Raw genomic sequence first — 27,878 nt, 5'->3', positions numbered from 1 at the left:
GTTTACGATGACGTCACAACCACATGACTGTCAGTGCTTCACGCCGGGTAGAAGTGTAACGAACTCGATGCGAGTTGTCAACAAATCCTATAACTTGGTTCATGAAACGCGCTTACAAAATATTTTCACTGTGAATATTTATTGTGTAATGGTGCAAAGTGAGAGAGAGAGAGAATAGCCCTTACGGCAGAGTCAATCCCGCCAGCAAAAATAGGGAAAAAAAGGAGCGATCTCACCTCTTCAGATGTTGGTTTAAGTCCTACAATACATTCCTCAAAAAGGGCGTAGAAGAACAAATTAATCCATCAACGTGTAGCATTCAATTTATTCCGGACCATTAAAGACGCCGCCTTCTGCGTAGAATCATACGTCATCCTCGCCGCCATATTGGATGGGTCAAAGCGGAGAATAAAGATGCCTCATTCATGTGCTGCGTTTAACTGTACCAACAGGTTTACCGTCCAAACGAGATCACATGGGATTATCTTTCACAGGTGAGACTGGAAAAATACTTTTCATTGTATTTGGTCATTATAATGTAATTTTACGAACAGATTTTTCTGACTTTGTGGCTAATATGAAGTCTCGCGCATAATAGTTTATGCGCATGCGTCCTTACTTCTTCTATTGTTCTGGTGTCTCCGAAGGGACCGTCTTACAGCGCCCCTAGAGGTGTGGCATGTGTATTGCATCGTTTTCAGCAAGCGTTGCGTTGCCATATGGACCTGATATTTTACTGATCGTTGCCCATGTGGACACGATATTTTTTAAAATAACATCTCGTTGCCGTTGTCGTGTGGATGTAACCTGAGTTTCTGGAGCATCACATTTGTGGGGTCGATTAAATGCTCAAAATGGCCAGAAAAATGTCTTGACTATATTTTCTATTCATTTTACAACTTATGGTGGTAAATAAAAGGTGTGACTTTTCATGGAAAACACAAAATTGTCTGGGTGACCCCAAACTTTTGAACGGTAGTGTATACTTATGGGATTTTTGCTGATCTAGCTGATCTAGGATCAGTTTAAAAGTTGCTGGTGTAGTGGGTTAAACTGATTTTTAGCTGATCTGAGGTCTGAGTGGTTCCTTCCTTATGACCCTCCATGAGCAGGGCTCTCCGTCCAGCAAGCGCCGAGGCCCTCAGCTGCAGCCCATTATCGAGGGAGAACCCGCACTCTTCTTCGACCACGGCAAGGTGAAGAGCTGCTGCTCAGCCAATCAGAAAAGCTCTGACTGTAGCCTCCAGCCCCTCCAATTAACCAAATCTCAATTGCAGCCTGTTGATTCAGGGTCACATAACTGCTCCAAATTAGTAGCCTTTAAGTGCTCGGCGTGCTGTGTGATTCCCCCCCCTCGCAGCATTTGTGATTGTGAAGCTCTGATTAAACTCATGCAGGTGTGTTTCTTGTGCATGGTGTGCAGTGAGATGAAGAAGAAAACAGCCTGTGAGAATCAGTAGTATCAACTTCAAGCTTGATGCATAAAGAGGCTTAAAGGAGTATTCGGTCATGTTTTAACCCAATCTCTATCCACAAGCTCTGTAGAGCGTGTGTGTGTGTGAGAGAGATTACCACGGACAAGAGTGGACACGTTTCTTTGAACGGAAAAGCTCTAGTTTTTCTAACTCTCTCATAATGCAAGTCAGCTTAGGGCAGCTGTTAGGGCAGTTTGTGTACCGGTAAAACTCACATTTTATTAGAATGTTTTAAAACCTACTTGCAAATTAAAACTAAAACCATTATAACTTGTACTCCGAAAGACGGGAATTTTTCCAGAGGGAAGATTGTGTAGTCAGTCATGCCACATGGATACCATAAAACATTTGGGAAAGTGTTTACTGTTGCTCTAGTGATAAAACAAACATCATATAAAACTCCCTACGAACAGCTTTAAGATATTTTCCTAATCTGTTTCTTCCCAAGAGCTTTGTTCGTTTATCAGATGTTTAAGTTTTTAAAATGTACATCACTGTCACATATTTTAAAAACATTCATGAAATCAAATATGACATTTATTTAATGAAAGTCTAAGCACCCTTAGGGAATTCAACATCTGCCCCTAAAACTTTCATTACAACTTAATTGAAGTAAACAGGCTTTCTGGTCTTTTCTCAGTACATGAAAACATGTAGAAACAAGTGTTGCCAGGCAAAACAAACCTCACCCGGTAGCACTTATGATGAATACGAAGGAAGATATCGCAAAAAAAAAAGGTCCCCTATGGGTCCATGTGGCTGCTGCTGATCAATAAAATTGTTTTCGGATTCCATGTCCATACAGTAAATATAGCATATATATATTTACTCTGTGAGGCAGCAGCCACAAAAATGAAGCGTAATCCAAAAATGAACAATTTAAAAATCACAGAAGTAAAATATACCAAGTGTCTGTACTTTATATTATTCTACTCTTACCTCTTAGGGCCTCTGCATGCTCTTGCGACAAGGCTTTCGCAGATAGCTTTTCGCAGACAGTTGTAATTTATCGTTGAGCGGGGAGTAATAGGCGTGCGCGATGTTATTCACCGCCACAACGCAAGGGGGCGCGAAGTCGCGAAATTGCTAGGAGTAGTTGGTGGGTGTGGTTAGTGGAGTGTTTATCCTCCGGTTACTTATAATGGCTAGAACTGGAGTCGTATAGATGTACGTACTTCCTCACTTCCTCGATCAACCGCTCTTCGTGCTGCTCCATCTTCGCTCGTGTTTTTAAAAATGGCGGTCGTGAAAACAAACCAAACCGGGAAAGTAGGGAAGCGGAAGTGCGTGTACAGCGGATGTAGAGTGGACCAATCAGAGCCCTCTTGTCTGCGACGCTGTCTGCGAGGCTTCTGCGGTGGTCACAATTTTTGGGAGGTGCGTGCAGAGTGTCTGCGAAGGTGGGGGGGCTATGCAGACGCCGTCTGCGAGGACTGGGTTGTCAGCATAAATTGGCCTTTACAGTTTTCCAAACTGAAACCTCCGAACCGAGGCTGACACACACACACGCTGTCACCATGACCCAAACTCTTATTTCCCGGAAATGGCTCGGCGCTAGAGCTCAGTGGAACGCACTTTCCCTCTGTAATCAGCATAAACGTGTCTGAAAGCGATTTCTTTAGTCCATTTATTTCGAATGGTGAACCGAATTGTATACACTCATCGGCCATTTTGATCAGAACACGTGTATGCGCATGCCGAGTGCGTGAATGTTACACTCACATTCTTACAGCATGATGACGTATTGGCGAGCACCTCTATATGAGGCAGTAGCCACAACAAAAACGATTTTGACCTTTGGGGGATGACCCCCAGAAAATTGGAGGTTCTATTTGAGACCAATGCCGATCTATCCTGAAAGTTTCATAAAGACTGATCCAGCCGTTTTCCCGCAATATCATTAACAAAAAAATAAAGAAACCCGACCGAAAACGATACCTCACCCCCTGGTGGACTCCGTCCCGAGCGGGGTGATTATTGTCCGTGGTAATCACACTTACACTACAGATGCAAGGCAGAAAACTCCAAAATATTTCTTTAACATTATTTTGATGCCTGTTTTGTGAATGTGCAAATGATTACACCTTGATCACACTTTGGATCATGCAGTAAATCTGTGTGAAAGAAGCCGTCAGTGTAACATACTGCTTTCCCTCATTAACCAATCAAACGCTGACTGAATCCTGCATGAATTTACCTGATGATCATCAAGCTAACCAGCTCTCCCCTTTATCATTGAACTAATCAGGCGTAAAACGCTGTCTGCGCAGGAGGAAGAGGACGGCTCGGACGAAGATGACAACAGGACGCAGGTGACCGTACGTCCGGAGGTGAGCATGCTGGGATTTTTGGACCACCTGGACGAGGAGGTGGACGGTTTCATTTCGCCTATAGACGAGTTGTCGCCTTCAAAGAACAGCACCGACATGAGACTGTCCAACCTGCACGCCGCCACCATGTGAGTGCCACAATGCGAAGGAAAATATATAAAGGATGCAGTAAAACTAGGCATGTAACGATATATCGTACAATGATGATCATGATACAAATTTATGATTTGAATTGATTAAAAAAAATGTGACTATCATCAGGTTGTGTAATCTTAGTTTTTTCCTAGCTGTAATTGCATTGTTTAGATAGCAGAAAGCGTAATAACGTACAGTAGCGGGAATGCGCATGCCTTCACCCCAGGCAGAAGTAACACAGCTCTGATGCTTTGAAAATAGAGGAAAATAAACAGATCTAAAATGGAAAGAAAAAGTCATTTTGTGATTGACTGTACAAACAGATTTAACAAGAAATCAGAGCTTTCTTTTTACAGACTTTTGAAAGATAAAGAAAAGAGAAACAAATGGAGGGAGTACAAAAATGTATTAATAAAAGGTTTATTAATTATTAACCATTTTCATTTGTAGTAAAAGGAATATTTTAGATAACGGGCTATTATATTTTACTCCAACCTTTACAAATGTGAGTAAATTATTGTTGGTTATTAACAATTTTTTTTTTTTAATTTAACAAAAATATTTAAGCTGATAAACAAGAAATGTTGCTTTTTTTGGTAAAAATTTTTCATTTAATATTTTTTCAACAGTTTCATAGGAAAATCGAAACGTGAACCTAATATCGTGAATTGGGTGACATATTCTAATGACTTATTTAGACATGTAATCAAAATCAATGATAGGGGTGGTGCGATGGTGTTACTATCAGCACCCCCAAGTTGATTATTTTCCTGTAACAGCGTGTCCTGAAGTGTTTTGTTCCTCTTATACTGCAGAAGTTTTCCAGTGATCCCAATTTTTATTTAATAAAAAGGACATCATGCAGACTTCATGCATTGATCGTTACATTCAAATGTCATGAAACATCCACAGAACAAGTTGGTTCTTGTTATCACTTGCATTATAGCAGCTACAGACTTCCATTCCATCACCAGGCTCTTTTTTCTTGAAATGAATTTAAAAAAAAAATTGTTCTTAAGAAAACACAAATTGTAAACTCTGTCCCGAACACCCTCTTGTGGTGGAAAACAAAGCTACAGCTTTCATAAATGGTAAATAAACGTCATCTCATAGAAGACGACACCATATCAGTGATTAAATCTGTTTATATAGAGCAGCACGGTGGTGCAGTGGTTAGCACTGTCGCCTCACAGCAAGAAGGTTCTGGGTTCGAGCCCAGTGGCTGGCGGGGGGCTTTCTCTGTGGGGTTTGTCTGGGTGCTGCGGTTCCCTCCACAGTCCAAAGACATGCAGTTAGGTTAACTGGCTACTCTAAATTGCCCATTGGTGCGAATGGTTGTTTCCCAAGACCAATGAGAATCTGGTGTAAAGCGATGCTCCAATTAAAATGCCATGTGGATCAACAGGGTCCACATGGCAGCAACCATCTCATCTCATTATCTCTAGCCGCTTTATCCTGTTCTACAGGGTCGCAGGCGAGCTGGAGCCTATCCCAGCTGACTACGGGCGAAAGACGGGGTACACCCTGGACAAGTCGCCAGGTCATCGCAGGGCTGACACATAGACACAGACAACCATTCACACTCACATTCACACCTACGGTCAATTTAGAGTCACCAGTTAACCTAACCTGCATGTCTTTGGACTGTGGGGGAAACCGGAGCACCCGGAGGAAACCCACGCGGACACGGGGAGAACATGCAAACTCCACACAGAAAGGCCCTCGCCGGCCACGGGGCTCGAACCCGGACCTTCTTGCTGTGAGGCAACAGCGCTAACCACTACACCACCGTGCCACCAGCAGCAACCATGTGGACTATAAAAATCCTGGTGTTCTTTGTTACTATACTGAATGAGTGCGTCGATATAAACCGTGCAGCCTGTTACGGAAAATTAATCCACACCTTCTGACCAATCAGATTACTGTATAAATACTGCACTGCAACTATGGGCTGGTAAACACTTTATAAAACAGGATACAAGAGAAAGTGGCTGTATGATTGGAACGGTTCGCTATCGAATTTACACTTCATTCAGATACGCAAGAGGACGAGACGAGACAAGTTGTCAGAAAGCCGATGCAAATTTAAAGGATTTAAATGTAAATGGAGCCATAGTTATTTTGCGAAACTTGCACCAGATAATACAAAAAACAAACAAACCCTTTACAGTTATTGCGGCTACTGCCTCATAGAGGTGACGCCACTAGAGGCGGAGCCACGATGTCATTGTGTCGTAAGAACAGCGCACTGCGTATAAGCATTACAATCACCAGAACGGCGAATCATGATCTCACGATACGAACAGTTGGTCTCGCGTTATCAAAAGGTACACAAGAATGAGTGTAACAATAGCGAAACTTCGTAGCCAATCAGCACTTATCCTGATCAAGATCGATTACCCGTTCTGCTTCTTGATAAACTTCGGAACCAATCAGAACCAGAAACGAAATAAGAGAAACCTCGTTATAGCTCCGTAGTATCGGAAGATAATCAGCAGATAAACGAAATTCACCTCGTGGTTCACCGAGGCTACTGATCCGATATCAAGTAAGTGGTGTTTATTTTAAGAAAACTTACCTTTTCATTATCACAACTTTTATTTGGTCCTTCTGAAAGGTCAAACGAAAGGTTTTGTAAGGGTTTTTTTTTTAGCTTTTTGGCAGATAGATCGAGAAGCCGATATCAAACTTCTGCTATTTGCTTTAATGTTTTAATTTTATTTTAGAGTCTGTACACTACACCGGTAAAACAAAATGTGCTCATTAGGACTAAATAATGCTTCTAAGACAATTCCTGAACAAGTGCTTCCTTACTCTTTTGAAAATAAAGTTCACAGCACTGGATTTTAAACGAAACACAGTAAACAAAATACTCCAAGCCCTGATGCTGCTCACAGCTTAGTGACGCTGGCAAGAGATGATGCGAGTATCATTGATAAAATATGCGATATTTACTGGATGGACAGGGGATCAGAAATTTTTTTTTATTTATAAGCAGTAGCCGCATGGATCCATAGGATACCTTTTTGTTTTTTTTTGTATTGACCTTTATATCATGTGAAAGAAAAAAAAAATTATAAACAGATGATATCTGGCACAGGGCAGCATGGTGGTGTAGTGGTTAGCACTGTCACCTCACAGCAAGAAGGTCCGGGTTCGAGCCCTGTGGCCGGCGAGGGCCTTTCTGTGCGGAGTTTGCATGTTCTCCCCGTGTCCGCGTGGGTTTCCTCCGGGTGCTCCGGTTTCCCTCACAGTCCAAAGACATGCAGGTTAGGTTAACTGGTGACTCTAAATTGACCGTAGGTGTGAATGTGAGTGTGAATGGTTGTCTGTGTCTATGTGTCAGCCCTGTGATGACCTGGCGACTTGTCCAGGGTGTACCCCGCCTTTCACCCGTAGTCAGCTGGGATAGGCTCCAGCTTGCCTGCGACCCTGTAGAACAGGATAAAGCGGCTAGAGATAATGAGATGAGATGAGATGAGATATCTGGCACAGACTCTGCTCACTGAAGAGTTATATCTGTCCAAATTATGACTTGTTGAAAGAGCTTCTGATGACCATCGTCTCTTTTTCACCAACACAGACAGGAACTCGTGGAGCAGCTCCAGGAAGCTCGAGAAGAAAAGAAAAGAATCCGAAAGAACCTGCGTGAATTCGAGGACCAGTTCTTCAGGCAAAACGGCAGGTAAAGAGCAACTTCCCCCAGAGGAACAAAATACACGTCACGGTACCTAGAGCCGATAACTTGGCGTTTCACAGAAAGGTAACGATGCTGTCGTTCTACAGGAACGTGCAGAAAGAAGATCGCTCACCCTTGGCGGTGGAATACAACGAATACAAGCACGTTAAGGCCAAGCTGAAGCTGCTGGAAGTCCTGATCAGCAAAAGAGACTCCTCGAAATTAATCTAGCATCCAGTGTTGAGGAACTGAAGCACAAAGACAAGCAGACTCTGCTCATGATAAAGCTAAATAAGCTCATCGAAAGCCGTCCTGTTGAAGTCGCACATTGGGTGAAGGGGAGGGGCTTTCCCCCCCTCTCAGGCCATCTGGAGCTCACAAGCAGATTTGGCTGAAGAAGATACCGCCCCTCTTCCTCCTCCTCCTCCTTCCTGTTGGATTTCTCTACCACTATTTCACACGCCCACACAGTCAGACGATCTCACGCTCCTTCTGCTGGACTGCAAACAGATGTCATGCATCTCACTTCCAGTGCCATCAGCCAATCAGCTGTGGCTTTCATGGCCTTCATCAACCAAACTTCCACATTAACCACTGACAGATCTCAGATTTGACACACTCGTGGTGTTATTATACACACACACACACATACACATACATACAGTGTGTAATATATTTGATTACATAAGGAGTAGTATTTATTTCGTCGAACCCTCGGAGTTTTAACGGAGTGTCAGTTTAATCAGAGAGGATTCGAAACGTTTTCAGAGGACAACGAACCTCTTCATTTTTGATATGATGTGATATTAGATTTATGGATGATTACTGCAACGCTGCCAGTCAAACGTTTTTAAACACTTCGAGATCATGTTTTAGATTTATTTTAAGAAAAAATGCCAAAGAAAATACTTAAAAAAAAATGTTTTTTTAAAGCTTTCGATTTCAGAAAATCGGTGATATTTAGTTCCGTCTGAAATTTGGTCATTGTGATAAGTTTATTTCTGTAACATCTCACAAAATAATCTAAATCAGGCCATTCTGTGGCTGGGAAGTTATTTAATTTGAGAGGATTAAAGCAAATAATGTGCATGAAATCGCTTGCTTTGCGCAGTCAAGCAGACAGAGGAAGTCCGTGTGTGTGCGTGTGCGCATGCGCAGGTTTACCTTTGACCGTGCGCTGACGGTTCCATCATTCTGTCGCTAAACGAACAGCCGATCACACCGAGGTGCTCGCTGACCGCGATATTTATTAACTTGGTCCTGCGTTTCTTTTCCTTCGTATATAACATAACGTCTTTTCTTCTCGCTTTCTTTCCGTTACTGTAGTCGATCTTTCACGGTTCATTCGCACGCTCACGCCCTCCGTTTTTCTCTCCTGTTTCAAATTTGTATCCCACAATGCCTTCGAACGGGGAAAGCCCATCACGTCATACATGATGTAGTATGTGGAATTGGGTCATGGTGAAGCAGGAAAAAATAGCAGAGGAGAATTTAGGGCCGTGTGGAGATAATTGTTCTATTTAAAAAAAGAAACTAATAAAATTGGAAGTCCGCGATTCGAATTCTGTAGCTTTCGGTCCACTAAACACAAATAATCAGGTGTCTGTCGGGGAAAATTCTTTTCATGACCTACACTTGAAAAAATCTGAAAGGCAGTACAGCTTTGTGAAGTGAGGATTTTATTAACACTTCCAACCTAATGGCTTGCAAGTGGTGCAACAGAAAAGTATGATCCTGAATTCAAATCTGATTAGCTCTGCTGTCTGAGAGAGAGAGAGAGAGAGAGAGATGGTCTTACTCTCTCCCTGTCAGAGTGAAAAATTAACCGATCTGAACTTGTGTATGAGGAAGTGGGCGGATAGCACTTTCCTCCGAGTGTTACGCTGCCCTGTGATGCACCACGAAGATTAGTTTGAAAAGATGCAACGGCTTCACATGCTTTTTTTTTTTTTAAGGAAGCCCATGCTAGACTCCACCTTTCCCAGTTGGTAACCCTTTCCAATTAGAGCTCATTTTTTCACCTGAGATTTCAATTTGCTCATTTTTGGAAATCAATAAAAATTGAGGTTTCTTCCTCATGTGCACCGTTTAGTCCGTTTGAATCGAACCCTGGTGTCTTTTCCGCTTAGTGCGATTCTTGGACCACAAGCGGCAGTCTGAGAACGTCTGTCCGAGGTCGTCTCATCCACTCCAGTGAAATCTAGCACAGTTTGATTGTGGACTCGAGGTTCGACTCTGAATTGACTTCCGGAAACAAAGAGAAGTCAAGTATCACTACGTTCACACTGCAAGGCTTAATGCTCAATTCCGATTTTTTTGTGAAATCCGATTTTTTGGTGAGGTCGTTCACATTAACAAATATATGCGACTTGTACGGTATGTGATGCTCAGTATGAACGAAAAGCGACCTAAAAGTGTCCCGCATGCGCATTGCAGGATACGACGACGTCACACGCAGTGAGCATGGCCAGTGTTTACGGAAGTAACCTAAAGTTTCCTGTGTATGACAGTAGCCAGCATGGAGTACCTGGCGATGATGCAGTTGTTGTTGCGACGGAGCCAGAACATGCACAATAGCCTGATGTTAAGGAGGAGGTTGAGAAGGAAGAGGGCAAGGGTTTTGGCTCAGGCGTTCTGCGGGGTAGTGACTGCAACCTCCGTTCAAAGGAACATCAAAACCATGTCGTTGTAACTTTTTTTGAGAGACCCGCCGCCTACTTCAGCGCAGAACAGTGACGTTTGTGGCTTGTTGATGACGTGTAAGTCGGATGAATGCGACCTGGCGGTTCAGACTGAAGTCACGTATGAAAAGATCGGATAGGAATCGGAATCAGGACCACATATCCAAACGGCCTGGGTCGGATTTGAAAAAATCGGATCTGCGTCGTTCATATTGTCAATAAAAGATCGGATACAGGTCACATATGGGCGAAAAAATCGGATTTGAGTCACTTCAGCCTGCAGTGTGAACGTAGTGTACGTGACTGCGACACACACGATGCTTTTTAAACTAGTCATTTATATAGCTCGCCTTTTTTTTTTAAGTGCAGGGTGATTTTTATTTTTAAGCATGCGTCTTTTAATACTCCACACACAAAAACCAAAAAAGTATTAATTTCATGCTGATTTACACTCAACAAATGGTGACCAGACTAAAAACGTTCAAAGACATTTGACTGGCTTTGCTTTTTTTTTTTTTTTTAATTACAAGAAGGATTCTGTGTCTGAAATCAGATGAGAGAAGGTTAAGACAATTATGGGAACTTAAGGGAAAAACCAAACCAAACCCAACACCATTTTACTTTTGGTGAATTTCATCATAATTCAGCCTGGTGCCGTGTTTCACACGTTTCTCTCGGACATATGAACCGTGTTGCAGCTGTAGACAGATAACGCTGTATTTTTGAAGCCTGTATCGTGCTTTCTCTGTGCAGTAATTTGCTGAGTGAAGCCAAAGCAGGTTATTTAGCGAGAATCAGTTAATACTGTTTTCCTTTCGAGTCTTTTCTTACTTCATGTGGTGACGACGCACATCATCATCTCAGTCGGAGATGAACAGCGACACTGACGTTCTTTCGTGTGTATTTTTGCATTTTGTTATTGACCGCTCTAATCAGTTTTTTATTGTAAAAAGTCACTGTGTAACAACGACACGGGCCAACAGCATCACAGCAGCCTGGCTGCCATTTCTTATTGCAGAGCGATAGTTCTATACGAGAGAGAGAATAGGTTTGGCTAATAGATTCAGACTTACAGATAAGCATCTTGGTCTCTCCTGTTTTTCCCTAAAACGGATATTTTGCAGTGTGACCTTCGTTTTTACTGAAAGTGAACACTGATGGTTTATAATGAATAAGGGTGTGTACATTTTAGTACATGATTTATTTGTATTTTGTACATATGGCTTAAAGAAAAACCTATTTTTACTGAACTCACTGCTGTGCTGTGTGTTTTTTCCACTTGGTTTGCATGCAGAAAATTCTCTCTCACACACACACGGAAAAGTACGACCGTTCGGTCATCGAAATACCAACTGAGATACGGAGCAGTTTCTCTGAAGTACATCTCGTCTCATGATTTCTCTTTTCACTACACAGTTAACAGCCCTATTCGGACTGGATTACTTAATAAACTATCACAGAGAAAAGAAAAGAACGGGGCGGCACGGTGGTGTAGTGGTTAGCGCTGTCGCCTCACAGCAAGAAGGTCCGGGTTCGAGCCCCGTGGCCGGCGAGGGCTTTTCTGTGTGGGTTTCCTCCGGGTACTCCGGTTTCCCCCACAGTCCAAAGACATGCAGGTTAGGTTAACTGGTGACTCTAAATTGACCGTAGGTGCGAATGTGAGTGTGAATGGTTGTCTGTGTCTATGTGTCAGCCCTGTGATGACCTGGCGACTTGTCCAGGGTGTACCCCGCCTTTCGCCCGTAGTCAGCTGGGATAGGCTCCAGCTTGCCTGCGACCCTGTAGAACAGGATAAAGCGGCTAGAGATAATGAGATGAGAGAAAAGAACACAATATCAACAGCTGGCATTTGAAATCCAAGAAAGAAGGCAGGGATACACGGCACATGTTGTTCCATTGGTGATTGGCTGTTTCGATGGTTGTGGTATCTCTGCTGTCACCAAGGAATTCAGGAAAATCTTCGGTGAAGAGGAGAAAGCTTGCTCTGTGGTTGGAGCAATGCATTAAACGGTTCTAATGGATGGAGAAACAACTATCCAGAAGGTTCTGTCAGGTCTAATCGAAAGTACAGGTGACGAGCAAGGTGTCAAGTGGGTTAACAAACTTTGGTAACCCTTTTTATTGGCTGTTGGGTTATGTTGACAGCTATGAGAAAAATAAAATGAATAAATAATATTTAACGAGTTTATTGCACAAATATACATATTAATACTATATCAAATGTGCAGTACAAGATAAAAATCAGCATAAAATACGACCGATATAAAATACAGCGCCCTGCACACATTATTGGCACCCCTCGTTGTTCTTAGGCTTCCAATAATTTTTTTTTAATAATGCAAAAAAAGAGAAAAATCCAACCTTTAATTCAAGTGCATTTATTCAGTGGGAAAAAAAAATCCCACATTAAGAAATAATTATTTTGCATGAAATCATGTGTGCCACAATTATTGGCACCCCTGATGTTAATACTTTGTACAACCCCCTTTTAGAATAGAATGCCTTTATTGTCACTATACACATGTACAATGAGATTAAAGCGTCTCCAATAACAGTGCAAACAGCGTGTAGAGAGGGGGAGGGTGTAAGGGGGGTAAGGTGCGCAGTCCTGAGGTGTATGTGTTGTGTTACACGTTATGGAGTGAGGTACTGCTCATTGCACATATAAAGTATTGCACAGAGAGAGTCACATTATAAAATAAAATATTACACATTCAGTGGGTGGCACGGTGGTGTAGTGGTTAGCGCTGTCGCCTCAAGCAAGAAGGTCCGGGTTCGAGCCCCGTGGCTGGCGAGGGCCTTTCTGTGCGGAGTTTGCATGTTCTCCCCGTGTCAGCGTGGGTTTCCTCCGGGTGCTCCGGTTTCCCCCACAGTCCAAAGACATGCAGGTTAGGTTAACTGGTGACTCTAAATTGACCGTAGGTGTGAATGTGAGTGTGAATGGTTGTCTGTGTGTCTATGTGTCAGCCCTGTGATGACCTGGCGACTTGTCCAGGGTGTACCCCGCCTTTCACCCGTAGTCAGCTGGGATAGGCTCCAGCTTGCCTGCGACCCTGTAGAACAGGATAAAGCGGCTAGAGATAATGAGATGAGATGAGATATTACACATTTATGAAGTATTGCAAGGTAAGGTAAGGTAAGGTAAGGTAGGTGCACAGACTTGGTGTATGTGCTGTGTGTAAGGTGCACAGTCCTGAGGTGAGGTGAGTGAAGTGAATGTGTTGTGTTTCACATTATGGAGTGACGTATTGCACATTATAAAAGTATTGCACAGAGTATTTGCCAACAAGACAGCACTTAATATTCTCCTATAACATTTCACCAGATGGGAGAATACAGAGAGAGGGATATTCGACCATTCCTCTTTGCACAATCTCTCTAAATCATCCAGAGTCCTAGGTCCTCTCCTATGCACTCTCCTCTTCAGCTCACCCCACAGGTTTTCAATTGGGCTGAGGTCTGGGGACTGAGATGGCCATAGGAGGAGCTTGATTTTGTGTCTGGTGAACCATTTTTGTGTAGATTTGGCCACATGTTTAGGGTCATTATCTTGCTGAAAGACCCAGTGACGACCCATCTGCAGCTTTCGGGCAGAGGCCACCAGATTTTGATTTAAAATGTCCTGGTATTTCAAAGAGTTCATGATGCCGTGCACCCTAACAAGGTTCCCGGGGCCTTTGGAAGAGAAACAGGCCCACAGCATCACCGATCCTCCCCCATACTTCACAGTGGGCAGGAGGTGCTTTTCCGCATACTCATCTTTTGTGTTACGCCAGACCCACTTAGAGTGTTTGTTGCCAAAAAGCTCTATCTTGGTCTCATCTGACCAAAGCACACGGTCCCAGTTGAAGTCCCAGTACCGCTTAGCGAACTCCAGATGTTTACGTTTATGCTTGTAAGTGAGAAGAGGCTTTTTCCGTGCATGCCTCCCAAACAGCTTGTTGGCATGTAGATAGCGCCTGATGGTTGTTATGGAGACTTTGTGACCCCAAGATGCTACTCTTTGATGCCATTCTCTAACAGTGAGCTTTGGAGAACTTTTTACTTCTCTTCCCATCCTCCTCACTGTGCGTGGTGGCAAGATAAACCTGCATCCTCATCCAGGCTTGTTTGCCACTGTTCCAGTTGTTTTAACCTTCTTGATGATTCCTCTGACTGTAGATATGGGCAGGTGAAGGCGAGCGGCTATTTTCTTGTAGCCATTGCCCGACTTATGAAGGTCGACACACATCTGCCTTACTTGAATGGTGTGTTCTCTTGTCTTTCCCATGTTGAAGAGTGGATAAGAGAAATAGGCCTCCGTGTCACATCATACTGTATTTATACCCCAGGGAAACAGGATGTGATGAATTACTAATTAAAGGTTCCTAGATGCTCTGATCAACTTTATAAACTACAGTAGAAATGACAGAAATGCTTCAATTACATTTATTTTCTAGGAATTGTTATGGGTGCCAATAATTGTGGAACAGGTGATTTTATGAAAAATAATTATTTCTTAGTCAGGGATTTATTTTGTAAATTCACTTGAGTTAAGGGTTACATTTTTCTACAATTTTCAGTGTGAGATTATGCTTCTGCAATAAAAACTGAATTTATTTTAAGCCTTTTAACACATCTTAACCGGGGTGCCAATAATTGTGGAGGGTGCTGTAGCTTATGGTATTATTCTCAGATGGTAAAATGCCCTATGATGATTATCATCTTTTAGCTGCTCCCGATTAGGAGTCGCCACAGCGGATCTTTCGTCTCCATTGCTCCCCGTCCTCAGCATCCTTCTCTACCACACCTGCCACTTTCATGTCCTCTCTCACCACATCCATGTGTCTCCTCTTTGGCCTTCCTCGTTTTCGTTTGCCTGGCAGCTCCATCCTCAACATTCTCCTTCCAACATGCTCTGCATCTCTTCTCAGGATGTGCCCGTACCATCTCAGTCTCATCTCTCTTAGCTTCATTCCCAAGCTCTCCACATGTGCTCGTTCCTTATCCTGTCATCCTCAACTCCGCCACCTCAACTCTGCCTCCTGTCTCTTCATTAAGGGTACGGTCTCCAATCCGTACATCACCTATGATGATTATAAAAACTATAAAATATCCAATAATAACTGATAACGGCCCTAGGTTCAAAAAGATATTCAAGATAAATGTGTGTCATGGAAAAACTAAACAGTAAATATATTATTTACTACTAATAATAATAATAATGAGGATTCTTTAGTGGGCGGCGCATTGATGTAGTGGTTAGCACAGTCGCCTCACAGCAAGGAGGTCCTGGGTTCGAGTCCAGTGGTTGACGAGGGCCTTTCTGTGTGGAGTTTGCATGTTCTCCCCGTGTCCGTGTGGGTTTCCTCCGGGTGCTCCGGTTTCCCCCACAGTCCAAAGACATGCAGGTTAGGTTAACTGGTGACTCTAAATTGACCGTAGGTGTGAATGTGAGTGTGAATGGTTGTCTGTGTCTATGTGTCAGCCCTGTGATGACCTGGCGACTTGTCCAGGGTGTACCCCGCCTTTCGCCCGTAGTCAGCTGGGATAGGCTCCAGCTCGCCTGCGACCCTGTAGAACAGGATAAAGCGGCTAGAGATAATGGATGGATGATTTCTTAGCTTCTATTCCAATATAATTGTCACTGGATTATCTCTGAGATGTTCATCATGTCAGTAAGTTTTTACAGACTGTAGGTGCACTTGTCTGAGATTACTACACCATATTTTACCTTTCTATAAAACAACCAGTAAACTGAAACACATTGCATCAAAATTGTATCTGTACAAAAACAGGATTTTGTGCTTTTTCTTCAGTACTGGAAGAGTTCACTCTTTTCTATCTCCTCCAGCTGAAATCAAAATAAAGAAATAAAACCCAGAACAATAAAATATTGATGTTTAAAAGGACTCAGAAGTGATGCTTCTGTCTTTTGTAGCTAAATGCAGCACTCAACTTGGAAAGTCTGAAAGTCTTTTTCCAACTTTCGTTCATTCAAATTATGTGACGGGAGGAAAACAAAAAACAAAAGCACACAACTCTTATAATCAATAAGCCAGCCAGCTAACTGATAAGTGGTGTCCAAGTTCTTCCTCAAATTAACAAATCTATAATACTGACGCTGCTCCGCCACATCAAAAGCAGTCAGTTGAGGTGGTTCGGGCACCTTGTTAGGATGCCCCCTGGACGCCTCCTGGCTGAGGTTCTCTGGGCATGCCCCACCCGGAGGAGACCCAGGACACGCTGCAGAGATTCCATCTCTCGGCTGGCCTGGGAACGCCTCGGTATTCCCCCGGAAGAGCTGGTGGAGGTGGCTGGGGAGAGGGAAGTCTGGGCTGCTCCAAGCAGCAGAAGATGGATGGATGGATGGATGGATAACAGATGAATGTCTGTATGTTGATTAATCTAAAGCAAATACTAGTATATACACAATATCACTCATTCATAAGTAAGAAGTGCTGCTTTGTTTACTGTTGCTCTTACGAGCATGTTGACTTGAGCAGGATTACTGAACTTGGGTGGACAAAGTTACTGTCTCGAGCTCCTGAGCAGGAATTCCGAGTGAAAGGGGAGTTTTCTTGTCTGAGGTCCAGAATACAGAGTTATGAGATTTAGTCGACTACAGCATATATTACAGAGTTCCTAGCACACGTTTCTCTGTCATACATGTTAAGGTCATGTGACCTACTATAGCAAACCACCAAAACAAGTGCTTTTAATGGAGATCAAGACAAATCGGATTGCAAAATGACGTGTGTGTAATGTGAAGAGAATGTCTTCATGATGTATGCATTCATAGATCACAATTATACACAGAGTGCAAGAGAGAAAAAGCATGTGAGAAAGCATGTCTCTGTGTGTGAGAGAGACAGAGAAAAAGCATGCAAGAAAGCATGCAAGAGGGAAAAAGCGAGAGAGAAAGAAAAAAGCATGTGAGAAAGTGTGAGAGAAAAAGCGCGAGAGAAAAAGAAAAGCATGCAAGAGAAAAAGCATGTGAGAAAGCGTGTCTGTGTATGAGAGAGAGAGACAGAAAAAGCATGCAGGAAAGCATGCAAGAGAGAAAAAGCGAGAGAGAAAGTGCGAGAGAGAAAGAAAAAAGCGTGCAAGAGCGTGCGAGAGAAAAAGCATGTGAGAAAGTGTGTGAGAGAGAGCGAAAGCATGCAAGAAAGCATGCAAGAGGGAAAAAGCGAGAGAGAAAGAAAAAAGCATGTGAGAAAGTGTGAGAGAAAAAGCGCGAGAGAAAAAGAAAAGCATGCAAGAGAAAAAGCATGTGAGAAAGCGTGTCTGTGTATGAGAGAGAGAGACAGAAAAAGCATGCAGGAAAGCATGCAAGAGAGAAAAAGCGAGAGAGAAAGTGCGAGAGAGAAAGAAAAAAGCGTGCAAGAGCGTGCGAGAGAAAAAGCATGTGAGAAAGTGTGTGAGAGAGAGCGAAAGCATGCAAGAAAGCATGCAAGAGGGAAAAAGCGAGAGAGAAAGAAAAAAGCATGTGAGAAAGTGTGAGAGAAAAAGCGCGAGAGAAAAAGAAAAGCATGCAAGAGAAAAAGCATGTGAGAAAGCGTGTCTGTGTATGAGAGAGAGAGACAGAAAAAGCATGCAGGAAAGCATGCAAGAGAGAAAAAGCGAGAGAGAAAGTGCGAGAGAGAAAGAAAAAAGCGTGCAAGAGCGTGCGAGAGAAAAAGCATGTGAGAAAGTGTGTGAGAGAGAGCGAAAGCATGCGAGTGTGAGAGAAAAAGAAAAGCATGCAAGAGAAAAAGCAAGTGTGTGAGAGCGCGAAAGCATGCAAGAAAGTGTGTGAGAGAAAAAGTGAAAGCGTGCAAGAGAAAAAGCATGTGAGAAAGCGTGTGTCTGTGTATGAGAGAGAGAGAGAGAGAGAGAGAGAGAGAGAGAGAGAGAGAGACAGAGAAAAAGCATGCAGGAAAGCATGCAAGAGAGAAAAAGCGAGAGAAAGTGCGAGAGAGAGAAAGAAAAGCGCATGCAAGAGCGTGCGAGAGAAAAAGCATGTGAGAAAGTGTGTGAGAGACAGCGAAAGCATGCGAGTGTGAGAGAAAAAGCATGAGAGGAAAAGAAAAGCGTGCAAGAGAAAAAGCAAGTGTGTGAGAGCGCGAAAGCATGCAAGAAAGTGTGTGAGACAAAAAGTGAAAGCGTGCAAGAGAAAAAGCATGCGAGAAAGTATGTGCGCATGTGTGTGTGTGAGCGAGAGAGAAAAAGCATGTGAGAAACGCGAGTGAGAGTATGCGAGAAACGTGAGAGAGCATGTGAGAAATAAAGGGGGGGGAGACAACCTTAAAAAACAGCACAGAGCACGCGACCCATTGGGAGGTGGAATTTTCATTTTAATTTAAATGCTCTGAAAGGAAAAAAAAAATAGAACAATATATTCCATTTGAGAGAGGTATAAAAGTAAATATACTTTACTAAAATAATGCAGCAGCAGCCACGAAGAAGCCCTTGTTTGCTGAAGTTGACAGTCATGTTTGGGACAGAAAGGCTTGGTGCTGTTTGCTCCAGTGTGGATGAATGAACGCAGAGGAACCCCGCGACACGCTGAACGCAGCCCGAGTCTCCAGAGTGTGTGCAGTTTTCTTCATCACCACTACCAGGATCCATCGCGCGTCCCTTTACACACCAAGTCATTCTGATCCAGTATTTCATGTCAGAGCGTCGTGGCTGCGCAAATCCCTTTTAAACGTCCTTTTCTTCGTCCCTGCGTGTTCCTCAGACACATTACGCAGTGAAGCTGAAGAAACTCGGATTTTGATGCAGAATGATGCTAAAATAAAACTAACAGATTTATATATCCGTGAGCACCACAGCGGCGCTATACGCCTCCTGTCCAACACGGTGCGGTGACTTCCCGCTCCAACACTACGCCCCGATTTGTCGGTCAATCATCATTTTTTAAAACACCTAATGAGGGCGGAGCTTCACTTCACATTCAGCAGCAAATTACAAACCTGCGAGCGTTTTCACTTTGATAGTTTGACAGATGACATTATACCTTAGCATAAAATTCTGGTTTTAATTACACAATATAAAAGAGTTTAGCTAATGTTAACATTAACTATCTAGCAGCATGTATGTGATGTTAAATGGCTAGCCAAGTTCATCAGGAAGCTAGCTAATGTTCGGTTAATTATTTACAAAGTTAACAAACTAAACATTACATCTGCAATTAAAACCAGTAGCCAAGTAGAGCGAAAATATGCGTTTTGCTAATCTGTAAATCCATAGAAGTAAAACAGGAATGCTAATATACAGTAGGTGTAATACGAACACGTTTGTAATTGGCTAATCAAATTTAGATTAGATGAAGCTCCGCCCTTGTTGACTCAGAGGCGCCAGTCACTCGGCAAGCTCCGGATATTTCAATTGGAAGAACCTCCCTTTTTAAAAGCCAATACTATTTAACTAAATTCAAGCTGTCCATGCTCTGGTAGCCCTGCCCCTTCCACTACGTAGAGCAGTAGTGACCTGAGAGCGCAAAAAGTGTTCTGCATCCAACACACTTTTTCTTCGTGGTGCAACTTTATCATCCACATGTTTATAAATCACCAAGTCTGGCTGAATTTCCAGCATCACTTTGGAGAAGTACGAAAAGTATGGAATATGAGGCAACATTAAAGGTACAGTCAGTGATCATGATGAACAGAACAAAACAAAACAAAACCACCAACGCGTGTTGCTTCTGCTCAAATGCCTGAAAAATAGTGCAAGCTGTCAAACATTCAAAAAGACAGTCAGTATGCAAGTTGAGACGCCGCCGCCTCGTCGTCCACTGAAACCAGAGTCAGTCACTCCTGACCCCAAAAAAAAAAAAAATTTTCACTGACCCCACCTTTAACTGTTGTGTTCGAGCAGGAATCTCCACCCTGGATTCTGGACATGCGCAGAACCAGTGCTGGTCTCTGCTCGTTCAAAAGATTCATGGTTGTGCATAGGCCAGCGTTCAGATCAAACCCCTTTTAGACACATCACCCAGTTATTGCTGGATCTCCTCCCTCAAACAGAAAAAAAAAATCAAATCAATCAATCAATCAATCATCTTTGTCGGTTACAACAGTCCTTTGTGGCTTTCAAATCCTCGGCTGTTTTTTTCCAACCATAAACTTTTTTTTTTTTTAATTTATCATGGTACTAAACAGTCATTAGCAGGCTCAGATTTCACTCTGGACGTCACACTTGCATGCACGCTAACGTAAGGAGAATAAACGCAAGCTGTAGTGGCTCGTATTGAAGGCAAAGTTGGAAATGGAAATTCGCAGGAATTTACTGATCGGGTTACGAAAAAGCAGAGAGGATCGATAGGCTTCATGTCTGGATAATGGCTTGTTCCATCCTCTGTCACTTCAGCAGCAGGTCTGGACATCTTCCAGTCAAAAGCTCAGAGGACAAGGGCTCGTTTCTGGCTTTATATAGAGTTCTTTTTCCTCCGTTAAGAGCGCAAAAGCAAAAACAAAAAATAATAATATTGACCAAAAAAAAAAAACACCACAAACCAAACAAAGCGCCCGCGTGCGACTCCAAACCGACCAAAAATATTTCCTGTTTCAGCGTAGAATAGCAGATTCGACGCCGGTACACAATCTGGACACTGTTCCCAGAACTTGGAAAGGAACAGGAAAGCGAAAAGCGCTCAGAATAACAATGCACGCATCAGGAACTCTTGCACTAACACTCCAAAAAAAAAAAAAAAAATTATTGAATAAAAGATTTATTCCACTCCGAGTTCAGCAGAGTTCAGTGTCTGTATACGGTCCTACTCACACCATCAGAGCCACTGTGTGTGGGGGATCAGACATTGTCTATCCTTGGTCAAAGTGCGAGTGTGTGTGTGAGTGAAAGAACGGCAGTGTTCTCACACCAGGCTGAAGCCTTCGTACTGCTCGATGGCGCGTGTGAGCCTCGAGCGCAGCGTCTCTTTGCTCCTGTAGCACGGCAGGTCCAGCAGGTTGTAGCAGGTGTGAGCGACGGGCAGGAAGTGCTCCTCCGCCGACGTGGACTGGATGATGATGCGAAGGCTGGACATGCCGTGAATGGGGATCCGGTCGCTGCCTGTGAGGAACACTGACCCGAGAGACAGACAAAGACAGAGTGTTAGCCTCAACACCGGCCAATAAAACACTTCAACTACACTTCGTAAGTCTACAATCGCGGCTTATTGCTTGAGCACAGCATTGGTTGGCGAACTGAATCAAAAACAGATGTGCCAACATTGCTAACAAGAAACTCCAAAAGGGGGGAAAAAAAAAAATCAATTTTGCCACAAATTACTGAGCGTATGCGTCTTACGTCGTCTTATTTACTACACTTAGCCGGCCACAAGCTATAGAATACCAATGCTTGGAGTGTAATTGGTTGGTCCACTTCTATGAGCACAATTAACTCATTGAAACAAGGTCTGAAGCAAGATCGAGAACTGTCTGGAGCTCTCGATGGGCTACAGTTAATAATCAGATACCTACAAAAGTGACCTCCATGCCATTTTTAACATTTACTTGGTCTGAATGTGAACATGGAAGAAACCTATTGTACAACCCCAATTCCATAGCCTAGTAAACTAGACCCACCCGCTTAGCGGCCAAAAATATTTTTGCCTAGCGAGTGGGTCTAGCCTCGCACCATATAAACAAAAACACCCCGGCATCAAATTGTGCCCGCCAATCACAACGCAAGGTTTTTGTTTGGATTCTTTGGGCGGGCTTTTGCAGGAGTGACGACAAGGCTGCGTGACGCTGGAGAAAGCACAACAGGAAAGATGGCTACGGCTAGTGAACAGCGCGCGTTTGACTCCGCTTTGGAATCAGTTTTAGAAGAATTAGACTTGGAGTTTTCGTTGAAACATGAGCAGGAAGAGGCTCTCCGCTCATTCCTTTTCAAAAAGGACGTTTTCGCTGTTTTGCCGACCGGCTATGGCAAAAGTCTGATCTCCCAGCTGGCTCCGCTCGTAGCCAAAAGGATGGGGCTAGTTTGTGCAGTACAAAGAATTAATAAACAGCTTTGAAACATTACTTTTTGATTGTTTCTTATTTTCCCATTATTTTAAATTTAAGGGAAATTATTTCACCAAACACCACTAAATAAAAACTCTCAAAAACAGTTTAAGCAAACCCTTGAAAAACCCTTGAAAAAAAAAAAAAGAGTGTATGTTAAGTATGTGGTACAGACTCCAAACTTGTGGTCATTATCTCCAAACTTCTTAATATCTAGAACCTGTTTATTAATTAATACGCATTTTGAAAAATTATTTATTTCAAGGCCTCCCCCACTGCTTTCTGTCGCTCTGACTACGTCACAGTCACTGCTGTGCTGATTGGTCAGAGCGTCGGCCTATATGCACAGAGACAGTTTGAAAGACAACGGGTTGTTCCTCCTACACCCGTCGGAAATGTCTACGGATCGAGGCCAGACTAAATATTCACATTTAGTCTGGCTTGCCAGGCTACCAATTCCAAAGAAGTTGGGATGCTGTGTAAACTGTAAATGAAAACAGAATGTGATAATTTGCAAAATCATGGAAACCCTATATTTAATTGAAAATAGTACAGAGACAATACATCTCTGTATTGATCATCTCTGATTCAACAATGATGAAACTGAGAAATTGTATTGTTTTCTGAAAAATATGCGCTCATTTTGAATTTGAGGTCAGTATCTTGTTTCAAAAAAGTTGGGACAGGGGCATGTTTACCACTGTGTTGCATCACCTCTACTTTAAACAACACTCTGTAAACGTTTGGGAATTGAGGAGACCAATTGCTGTAGTTCTGAAAGAGAAATGTTGTCCCATTCCTGCCTGTTGTACAATTTCAGCTGCTCAACAGTTTGGGGTTTGTCGTATTTTGCGCTTCATAATGCACCAAATGTTTTAAATGGGAGACAGGTTTGGACTGCGGGCAGGCCAGTTTAGCACCTGGACTCTTTAAAACTGCATCGCTTTGTAGTAAATGTGTGCAGAAAGTGGTTTGGCATCGCCTTGCTGAAAGAAGGAAGGTCTTCCCTGAAAAAGGTTTTGTCTGGATGGCTGCATATTGCTCTGAAATGTGTATACATCATTCAGCATTAGCTGAATGTCATGTGCACTAATGCACCCTTATACCATCACAGATGCTGACTTTTTTACTGTGCACTGGTAACAAGCCGGATGGTCCCTCTCCTCTTTTGCCTGGAGGACGTGGTGTCCATGACTTCCAAAAAGAATTTCTACTTTTGATTCGTCAGACCTCGGGACAATTTTCCACTTCGCCTCAGTCCATCGTAAAAGAGCTCGGACCCAGAGAAGGTGGCGGTGTTTCTGGATATTGTTTATATCTGGTTTTAACTTGTATTTGTGGATGCAGTAATTAACTGTTTTCACAGATGATGGTTTTCTGAAATGTTCCTGAGCCCATACAGTGATTTCCACTACAGACACGTGTCTGCTTTTAATGCAGTGTCGCCTGAGGGTCTGAAGATCACAGACAGCCAATGTCAGTTTTCAGCCTTGTCTCTTGCATACAGAGATTTCTCCAGATTCTCTGAATGTTTTAATGATATTATGTACCATAGATGATGTGATCCACAAATTCTTTGCAATTTTACATTGAGGAATGTTATTCTTAAATTGTTTCCCTGTTTGCGCACACAGTCTTTCACAGAACGGTGAACCCCTCCCCATCTTTACTTCTGAGAGACTCCGCCTCTCTGGGATGCTCTTTTTATACACAATCATGTTACTGACCTGTTGCCAGTTAACCAATTATTATTATTATTTTAGTATTACACAGCTTTTTCAGTCTTTTGTTGCCCCTGTCCCAACTTTTCTGAAACGTGTTGCTGACATCAAATTCAAAATGAGCAAATATTTTTCAAAAAATAATAAAAATTTCTCAGTTTCAACATTTGATACATCTTTTCTACCATTTTCACTGAAATACAGGGTTTCCATGACTTGCAAATTATCAAATTCTATTTTTATTTACAGTTTACACTGGGTCCCAACTTTTTGGGAACTGGGGTTGGACATTTTTGTCGCTCTCCTTCTTGTGCCTATGTGAAACACCACCAAAATATCACCACCACTTATGTTCAGTTTGTCAGATTGTGAAAATCTTTCCTCCTAAATATTTTCAAGTGATCAGAACAGAACCTGTCTTCAGCGTTAGTTTCAGATTCATGGCGGACAGGACTGGAACTCGATGTGGGCTGCTTGTCTTCTTGGATGTTTTGATATGCTTTTCTGCTCACCATGGTTGTAAAGAGTGGTTATATTGTCAGCTCCATCAACAAGATACTGAACGTTTCAGCAGTTTTTGAAATACTCAAACTTCCACAAGTACTGACCTGATTAAAAAAATTATTACACTGCTGCTACATCATGACTGGCCGGCCCGACAGCTGCATGAATTACGGTAGCTCTCTTAGAGCTAGCTTTTCACTTGTACACTATAACCTTAACTTCTCTTCAGTTGATGCTTTCCTGATGTTTCCCCTGCAGTCCACCGCACAAGGGCGCAAGTCTGAATGCTGAACCACACACATTACAGCTCAAGTAATAACACAGTACATTGAGACACTTACATAAGAACTGTTTCTTTTTCTCCAAGGGAAACTCGTGGAACACCTCCCAAAACATCCGCACTGTAGGGTGGGAGGCCGAGAACTCGCCTTTGTAACTGGCATTCTGCAAAAGAGCATGAAGCACTTCATCATAACTGCACAATGGAACAGCACAGAGTGCTCAGAAACATCATGAATAAAACTGCTATTATCAAATCCACAGGATAACTGCTTTTTTTTTTTCTCCAGCGAACAAGGTTTGTGTGCGCTTACAGACACTTCATATATTCTCCAAGAGGCTTCCACAGAGACACACAGGTGTGGAGTTACCCAACCAGGTTGATCAGCAGTCTGGGACAGTGATTACCCAGCATGCTCTCTGCTTGAGACCAAAATTACTACACAGCAGCTGCACTTGTACACTTTATAAAAACAGACTTTTTTGCACCACCTCATCTGTCTCGCTGCTGGAATCTTCTGGAGTTTCTCAATAGTCGTGACAAAGTCAGTCAGTTCCACTAGTGAAACTTTACGCATCACCAAACACGGATAAAATGCTGTTGATAAAATAAGACGACGTGTTTGGGGATTTCTGAACGACGCTACAGAGAGGAGAAAATTAGCTAGCCAAGTTGAAAACACTGTAAATGTTGCTAAACAGTGCGACTGAGTAGAAGAGAAATGCACCGACAGTGGCTTGGTTAAATATTCCTCCCTCTCTCAGACCGACTCCACTTCCAGCACGTCCCTGAACCTCGATCCTGATTCACTGCTGACGGTTAAACACTCAACCTGATTCCTGTACAACACTACTGTAATATCTCTTTCTTTCCTTCCTTCATTTCTATTTCCCCTTCCTTAACGCCTTTTCTTTCCTCCCTTCCTTCTCTTGTTTTTTTCCTTCCTTCTCTTTTTCCTTCCCCCTTTTTTTCCTTTCCTCTTCCTTCCTTTCTTCACTTTTCCCCTTCCTTTCTTATTTCATTTTTTCCTTCCTCCCCTCTCTTTTTCCCTTCCTTCTTTCTCTTCCCACCTTTCCTTCCTTCTGTCTTTTATTCAGCTTTCCTTGCTTCCTTATTTCTTTCCCTCCTTCCTTCCCTCTGCTCTTTCAGGTCAAGGGTTGTGTTCGAACTTCAGGCTGCTGATCATCACCCACAGTTTAATAACTAGGATTGAACTGCATTTAATACATTTTTAATATTATATTTTATATTGCTTATACAGATTATCTGTATTGACGTTAGACCCTAACGTTCCTGTATATTCCTCCAATTTAATGATAACGATGCACTGCGCATGTGTGTGTGTGTGTTTGTTGCTACTCTCACACCTTCTCCAGCTCCTCCCAGTTGTAGCTGCTGTTCCCCACCACCATAGCCATGAGCTCAGAGGGCTGGAACAGAGAGAGGATCCGGCCACCACACACCTTCAGGAAACCGCTGGCAAACGCAGAGTACAGCTCTCGCACCGACTCGGTGAATACGTAGTTCAGATAGGCCTGCACAAACTCCTCTCTGAAACACACACACACACACAAAATCAATACCAACACATCTTCCAGCATGATTCCAGCTTCTCATCTCATCTCATCTCATTATCTCTAGCCGCTTTAACCTTCTACAGGGTCGCAGGCAAACTGGAGCCTATCCCAGCTGACTACGGGCGAAAGGCGGGGTACACCCTGGACAAGTCGCCAGGTCATCACAGGGCTGACACATAGACACAGACAACCATTCACACTCACATTCACACCTACGGTCAATTTAGAGTCACCAGTTAACCTAACCTGCATGTCTTTGGACTGTGGAGGAAACCGGAGCACCCGGAGGAAACCCATGCGGACACGGGGAGAACATGCAAACTCCGCACAGAAAGGCCCTCGCCGGCCACGGGGCTCGAACCCAGGACCTTCTTGCTGTGAGGCGACAGCGCTAACCACTACACCACCGTGCCGCCCAATTCCAGCTTTGTGTTACTTAAAAGTATGTGACAAAACATTGATTATTTACACACGTGGACCGTCTGTACACTTAAATCAGTTCTCTATAAACTATTAAACGCACATTCCTGAAGATATTCAAAAATATCCAATAAATTAAATACATTTTGTTACCTGTGTGACGACACTGATCTATACGTGTGTGTGTGTGTGTGTGTGTGTGTGTGTGTGTGTGTGTGTGTGTGCATGCGCGTTTCCTATCCAGTCATACATGTCAACCTTTGGTCAATCAAACCTGTATAACCAACCTCCAAAATCCGTATTTCCCTTATAAAATCCTTATAAGATGCAAATTAAAATAATGTACCTAAAATTTGAATGATAATTAACAATGATATATCCCAGTTACTTTTTATTCAATATTAATAACAATAAACCTTCAGAATGAATACAAAGCTCCAATGTTTGACAAAAACACAAAGTGTCACTCTAATGTTCTGAATTGTACTCCATGACAGCTTTTTTAGCACTCTGCACCAATACCTCACGAGGCTGCATGTCACAGCAAGCGTCTGTGTTGATCTTGCCGGAGTGCCCATTCAGAATCTTTTCAGTCGCTACTGAAAGTCGCTCAGGTGGAAATACGCTTTTCAAACAAAATGTTACTTCCCGGTTGGCGGGATTCTCGCAATGCAGTGTGCGCATGATCAGAAGTGGAACCAAGTCTCGCTACCACAAGATAACGTGCAATTTCATAAGACTCTTTACTGGCTGTCTGTGCTTTCTGTGGTGTACAGTACGTTTGTAAATGTTATGCGCTCTTATCATCGTGGGAATTGATTATAGCTCTAAATAAATATTGAAGTTTTTTTTAAAGAATCCGTATAACTTTATTTGTACGCCCATATACTACGTTCATTGAATCAAATCCGTATAAAATACGGACATTCCGTATAGGTTGACATGTATGTCCAGTCCACTGTAGTCTGCAGGATCTGGTGTCCATCAGTCTTGTGATATGGATCCTGAAAAGCTTCCAAAGTGAATTAAGGCTGATAATCTGACTCTGGCTAAGGATCTCACCTCTTCAAGGGATCAGATGGTAACATCACGTCTAGTGTGTAT

The 27,878-nt window shown here is 42.8% G+C and overlaps 2 protein-coding genes across 7 annotated transcripts in view; one reads left to right on the top strand and one right to left on the bottom strand.

Moving 5' to 3' along the window:
* The window catches only part of fam13a (family with sequence similarity 13 member A), a 281,599-nt gene extending 270,049 nt beyond the window's left edge, over window positions 1–11,550 (top strand). For 3 of the 5 annotated variants that reach the window (XM_060926493.1, XM_060926495.1, XM_060926497.1), the window contains 4 exons: window positions 1,113–1,196; window positions 3,746–3,933; window positions 7,524–7,625; window positions 7,727–11,550. In XM_060926493.1, the coding sequence (XP_060782476.1) occupies window positions 1,113–1,196; window positions 3,746–3,933; window positions 7,524–7,625; window positions 7,727–7,850 (498 nt within the window). In that variant the 3' untranslated portion in view covers window positions 7,851–11,550. Of the gene's footprint in view, window positions 1–1,112; window positions 1,197–3,723; window positions 3,934–7,523; window positions 7,626–7,726 lie in introns of those variants that run through there. The other 2 variants (XM_060926494.1, XM_060926498.1) reach the window with 2 other exon arrangements.
* Window positions 11,551–18,594: 7,044 nt separating this feature from the next.
* LOC132889714 (probable E3 ubiquitin-protein ligase HERC3) overlaps window positions 18,595–27,878 on the bottom strand; it is a 125,355-nt gene continuing 116,071 nt past the window's right edge. For both annotated transcript variants that reach the window (XM_060926484.1, XM_060926485.1), the window contains 3 exons: window positions 26,145–26,328; window positions 24,839–24,941; window positions 18,595–21,346 (listed from right to left, as the gene is read on the bottom strand). In XM_060926484.1, the coding sequence (XP_060782467.1) occupies window positions 21,138–21,346; window positions 24,839–24,941; window positions 26,145–26,328 (496 nt within the window). In that variant the 3' untranslated portion in view covers window positions 18,595–21,137. The remainder of the gene's footprint in view (window positions 21,347–24,838; window positions 24,942–26,144; window positions 26,329–27,878) is intronic.

This window comes from Neoarius graeffei, chromosome 7 (assembly GCF_027579695.1).
Source record: "Neoarius graeffei isolate fNeoGra1 chromosome 7, fNeoGra1.pri, whole genome shotgun sequence".
Taxonomy (NCBI): Eukaryota; Metazoa; Chordata; class Actinopteri; order Siluriformes; family Ariidae; genus Neoarius; species Neoarius graeffei.
This window is presented reverse-complemented; position numbering and strand designations above follow the sequence as displayed.